Source organism: Microtus ochrogaster, chromosome 21, assembly GCF_000317375.1.
Source record: "Microtus ochrogaster isolate Prairie Vole_2 chromosome 21, MicOch1.0, whole genome shotgun sequence".
Taxonomy (NCBI): domain Eukaryota; kingdom Metazoa; phylum Chordata; class Mammalia; order Rodentia; family Cricetidae; genus Microtus; species Microtus ochrogaster.
In genome coordinates, this window is record NC_022022.1 from 2,185,249 (window position 1) to 2,190,704 (window position 5,456).

Consider the following 5,456-nt stretch of genomic DNA (forward strand, 5'->3'; position numbering starts at 1 on the left):
GCAGAGGATGATGGGAGAGTGGGTAGTGTGCGCAGCTGCTGGAGAGGATGATGGGAGAGTGGGTAGTGTGCAGAGCTGCTGCAGAGGATGATGGGGGAGTGGGTAGTGTGCACAGCTGCTGCAGAGGATGATGGGGGAGTGGGTAGTGTGTGCAGCTGCTGGAGAAGATGATGGGGGACTGGGTAGTGTGCCCAGCTGCTGGGAAAGGTCATTTTTCTTTCTGCCAAAGCAGAAGAGATTTGAAAGCGGGACTAAGGTGTGGGCCACAGCAGAGATTGAGGTTGGAATGTTGCAATAGTGTAATATATAAAAGTCTCCAGGGCCAAGACTCGGCCTCCTTGTTCTTCCCCTGTGCTTGCAACCACTGTGGTCCTCCCTTTTCAGAATTGCTGCTACTCCAAGCCTCCCGCAGAGTCCTCACGGAAGGAGAACCTCTGGCCTTGCGATGTCATGGATGGAAGAACAAGCTGGTGTACAATGTGGTTTTCTATCAAAATGGAAAATCCTTTAACTTTTCTCGAGGTTCTGAGGTCAAAATTCTGAAAACCAACCTGAGTCACAATGGCGTCTACCACTGCTCAGGAATGGGAAGTAACCTCCGCTTCGAGTCTGCCGGAATGGCTGTCACTGTGAAAGGTATGTGAAAGGTATCCGGTCTAGAGGAGAGTCCCGGCCAAAGGGACCAGAGAAACCTCAATTTACAAAGGAGGAAACTGAGTTCCGGGGAAGCAAATAGCTTCCCCAAAGGCCACCCAGTGACCACCTTCTGGGCCAGCACCAGAACTGAGGTCTCTGAGTCCCCATCCATTGCTCTTTTCAGCACCCACAATGGCCCATCAGTGATCACAGGGGCACATGTCAAAGTCAGGGGACAGCGGTTATATACTTCGTCTATTTATTTTAGCTGCTAAGGCCTGAGACTCACTCACTCAGGGTAGCCAGAGTTGCTAGAAAACACTCCAGTTAAAGCTCATGAAATTGCCATAGAAATTTCCTAGAAGCCAGAAAGACATTAGGAATTGCTTTTGCTTTCCATTTGTGTGTCTGGGATCATGTAACCTCTGAACTCACTTCTCCTTAAGCTTCTGCAAACCAAACAGTTTTCTCTGTCCAATTTGCACACAATCTTTGTTTCAACTCTTTCCATGGCTTGCCATCTTAGTGTTCAAACTAAGGCAAGGTATTCCTATGTGAAAAACAGTTCATTTCTGTGGGGGAAGAAATTACTGCCCCAGCTTCTCTTTTGAAGAGCACAGGTAATGAGTGACTTAGCTGGCAGGTGCGTGTTAGTGATGACTCTGGGTTCCTGCCAGTGTGGTCCATGTTTCCTAGTAGACAGAGCCTCCCCCCCCCCCACACACACACACTGGCAACCAGTCTGGTCTACTAGAAATATGACTCTCTGTTGGCAACGGGGGGAAGTCATTCTGTTGGGGTGAGATTCACAAAGGGGAGTCTTTTGGAGGCACTGCCACTGAACGGGACATTCTGCCCCCCCCCCCCCGTGACTTTCTCTTTAGAGCTGTTTGCAGCTCCAGTGCTGAGAGCATCCTTGTCTTCTCCCTTCCTGGAGGGGAGTCCGGTCACCCTGAGTTGTGAGACAAAGTTGCTCGTACAGAGTCCTGGCTTGCGGCTTTACTTCTCCTTCTACGTGGGTAGCAAGATCCTGGAGGATAGGAATACATCCTCAGAGTACCACATACCAAGTGCCGGAAGCGAAGATTCTGGGTTGTACTGGTGTGAGGTAGCCACAGAGGACGGCAGTGTCCTTAAGCACAGTCCTGAGCTGGAGCTTAGAACACTTGGTGAGTGTGCGGGAAGTGGGGGTCTCTTTCTTCCCGTGGGGCTGACGGGGAAGGGGAACACTTCACACTTCACGAGCGGAGCGCCATGTGTCAGAACTGCACTGTTTCCCTCCCGCCTTCCCTGAATTTCCTTCTTTCTTTTCCTGTCTGTCACTTTCCCCTTTCTTTATTCTCCTTTCCTTCATCCCATTCTTCCTTCTGTCTGTTTCCTTCATCTTCTGCCTCCCCTCCCTTTGCTCTCTCTCAACTTCCCTTTGCTCCCCCCCCAATTCACCCACTGCAGACGACATTGGGGGTGTCTCAGTGAGGGTTTCTATCGCTGTGATGAAACACCATGACCAAAAGCAAGCTGGGGAGGAGAGGGTTTGTTTGACTTACATTTATAGAGCACTATAGCGTATCAGAGAAGGAAGTCAGGACAGGAACTCAGGGCAGGAAGCTGGAGGCAGGAACTGATGCAGAGGCCGTGGATGAGCGCTGCTTACTGGCTTGCTCCTCGTGGCTTGCTCAACCCGCCTTATTTTTCTTTCTTTTGATTTTTGTCTTTTAGTTTTTTTGAGTCAGAGTTTCTCTCAACCTGCTTTTTTATAGCATCCAGGACCACCAGAGCAGGGATGGCACCACCCATAATGGATTGGGCCCTCCCCCATCAATCACTAATTGAGAAAATGCAGTTGAGCTGGATTTTATGGAGGCATTTTCTCAGTTGAGGGTCCCTTCTTTCAGATAACTCTAGCTTGTGATAAGTTGACGTAAAACTAGCCAGGACACAGGTGTGGGCTTTGATGACGGATTCCCATGATGGCTTTACAGTTTGCGTGCGTGGACAACACACTCTCCTGACTGTATCTGACTGAGTTGGAGGGTTCATGAGCTCCAGAACCAAGGCTCTGGCAGGGAGGAATCTTGAAACCTGCTTTAAGCATCAAAGATACAGAAATAGCAGCTGTCTCTGAAGTTAAGGACAGTGTAAGATTCCCGAGGAGCTTGGTCCACCTGAAGGGCCCATCTGGAATGGCTGCAAATTTCTTGTCCCCTGAACTTATTTCTGGGGGACAGACAGCCTTCCTCAGTCTCTTAAACAACTTTACTGGATCACTCCAATGTCAAAGGATTTTTTTCTTTCAGGTCACCAATCGTCATCTGCCCCTGACTGGTTTCACATCCTTTTCTCTCTGGCAATGGGAATAATGCTTTTGGTGGACACAGTTCTCTGTGTGAAAATATATAAAATGTTGCCAAGAAGGAAAAACTACAATGTAGAAGTCTGTTTCGTTTCTGATGAGGGGAAGAAAGAAACTTCCGCCTAGCAAGTTAGAAGCGATGATGTGTCTGAAGAAAGAGACCTTGCGAGACGGACCGCACCAAAAGAGGGCGCAGCTCAGTGGGCGACCATGGACCTGGACAGCTGACTCCCTCCCTCCCTGTGCCAGCGCTGAGGCACAAACTTCCAAAAGATAACTGACACTCAGACTGTGGGACCCTGGCACGTGGCGCTCAAATAAAGCAAATGTACAAACTGACTCTAGTGGAGACAAACTTGGTAGTCAGACTTTTGAAGGCAGACCTACTCTAAAGGAGTCTTGTGAAATATGGAGCCCAGTCATAGCGGGGTTCTGTTGTATGCACGTGATGTTGTGCCTTACAGTGCAGAGGAATGGGAATGGGAGGAAGTGACTCTCACAGGGAAAACAACCTCACAGCCCCTCTGAACAGGAACCAGCTCTGAGGACTCCAGTCTGAGGAGTTGGGAGTTAGAGCAGGCGCAACCCTCCTCCCCAGAAGGGAGAACTGCACCTCCCCTCACAGGGGGGTGCTTTCAGGGAAAGGCGTCCCAGGGAGCAGACACAGATATCACAGCCTAGGGTAAAGCTGGGTTAAGGCCAGTCACCAGGACACATCATCATCAAAATTTGTGTTCTTGCTGGGCGGTGGTGGTGCACGCCTTTAATCCCAGCATTGGGGGGCAGAGGCAGGCGGATCTCTGTGAGTTCGAGGCCAGCTTTGTTTACAAGAGCTAGTTCCAGGACAGGCTTCAAAGCTACAGGGCCCCACCCCAAATTTGTGTTCTCTTCCTCACTGTCTCCCTTCTTGCATCCTGCCCATATTTGCTATCTCACCCCCCACAGGAGCAAGGTCAGCAGTGTCCTGAGGTTAGATTCATCCATCTACCTCCCTCGGGTCCAGGTAGCCCCTCATGCGAGCAGCCTTTCCCGGCTGTGGCATGAAGGTTTGGGGTTAGATGAATGACCATCTGACAAGCGATCGTCACTCTCTTGTGACCCCACAGGGCTGCTTTAGTGTTCTCCTTCCCGTACCGCCTGGAAGCTGGAGCCTAGAACAGGGTTGGAACACTGGAAGGAATACCTTTTGGAAGGCACAGCTCACATGTGGATGCCTCCAGTGTACTCTGACCATACGAGGAAGACTGAATCCTAGAAACAAGGAATAGATCCTGTCTCCACTTACGCTCACTCCTAAGGACCCACTGAAGGTCTTGGTGCTGCTCATCTCTAGAATTCTGGACTCTGCTGGGCTAGGGCTCCTGGTCCTCAGAGAGCGTGTGGCATAGCGTTAAGTCTCATCGGGTGAGAGCCATTAGTGGAAATCAAGGGGACTTTGAGGCTTATAGCCAGGGACCAATAGGCTAAGAGGCACGGGGATAATAGTCCTTGGTCCCTGGAAGAGATACACTCTGTTGCAGAATACACGCAGAAATTGTCAGTGTGAAAAACAGTCTTGGAGCTGGAGAGATGATGGCTCAGGGGTTAAGAGCGTTTTCTGTTCTTCCACAAGACCTGAATTCCATGTCTGTGCCTGCTTGTAACTATAGCTCTAGGGAGTTCAGTGCCCTCTTCTGGCCTCTTCCAGGAACTTACACATGCATGGCTTTCAGATCTAAAACAATTAAAAAAATACATCTTAAAACAACAAAACAAGCTGGCCATGGTGGTGCACACCTTTAATCCCAGCACTCAGGAGGCAGAGACAGGCAGATCTCTATGAGTTCGAGGCTAGCCTGGTCTACAGGAGTCCATGACAGTCAGGACTGCACAGAGAAACCCTGTCTCAACCAAACAAAACAAAACAAAACAAACCCAAAACACCACAGCTCTTACCTCAAAGGGAATAAGATACACATCATGTAAAAAAAAATACAAATAACTCTTTACGAAATTAAAGCTGGCTCAGAACCTAAAGAGCACACACCGCTAGTCTTAATTTTCTACTGCTCTGAAGAGACACCATGACCAAGGCAACTTACAAAAGGAAGGATTTAATTGGGGCTGGCTTACAGTTTCAGATGGTGAGGCCATGGCCATCGTGGCAGGGAACATGGCAGCAGACAGGCAGTGTACATCTTATTGGCAAATTGGAGGCAGAGAGAGAGAAGAGAGAGAGGGAGAGGAAAGGAAGGAGAGAGGGAAGGAGGGGGAGAGACAACCATTTAGTTTAATGACAGCAAAAATAAGAAAAAATAAAGGAAAAATGGTAATATCAAAAAAATATTCACACTGGGCGATGGTGGCGTACGCCTTTAATCCCAGCACTCAGGAGGCAGAGACAGGCGGATCTCTGTGAGTTCAAGACCAGCCTGGTCTACAGAGCTAGTTCCAGGACAGGCTCCAAAGCCACAGAGAAACCCTGTCT

General features: G+C 49.4%; 1 protein-coding gene across 1 annotated transcript in view; it reads left to right on the top strand.

Annotated features, from left to right (window-relative positions):
- Positions 1 to 3,328, top strand: part of LOC101979959 (high affinity immunoglobulin gamma Fc receptor I) — a 10,796-nt gene extending 7,468 nt beyond the window's left edge. The window contains exons 6-8 of the mRNA XM_013349841.1: positions 385 to 636; positions 1,521 to 1,805; positions 2,934 to 3,328. Of these exons, the coding sequence (XP_013205295.1) occupies positions 385 to 636; positions 1,521 to 1,805; positions 2,934 to 3,115 (719 nt within the window). The 3' untranslated portion in view covers positions 3,116 to 3,328. The remainder of the gene's footprint in view (positions 1 to 384; positions 637 to 1,520; positions 1,806 to 2,933) is intronic.
- The last annotated feature ends 2,128 nt before the right edge of the window (positions 3,329 to 5,456 follow it).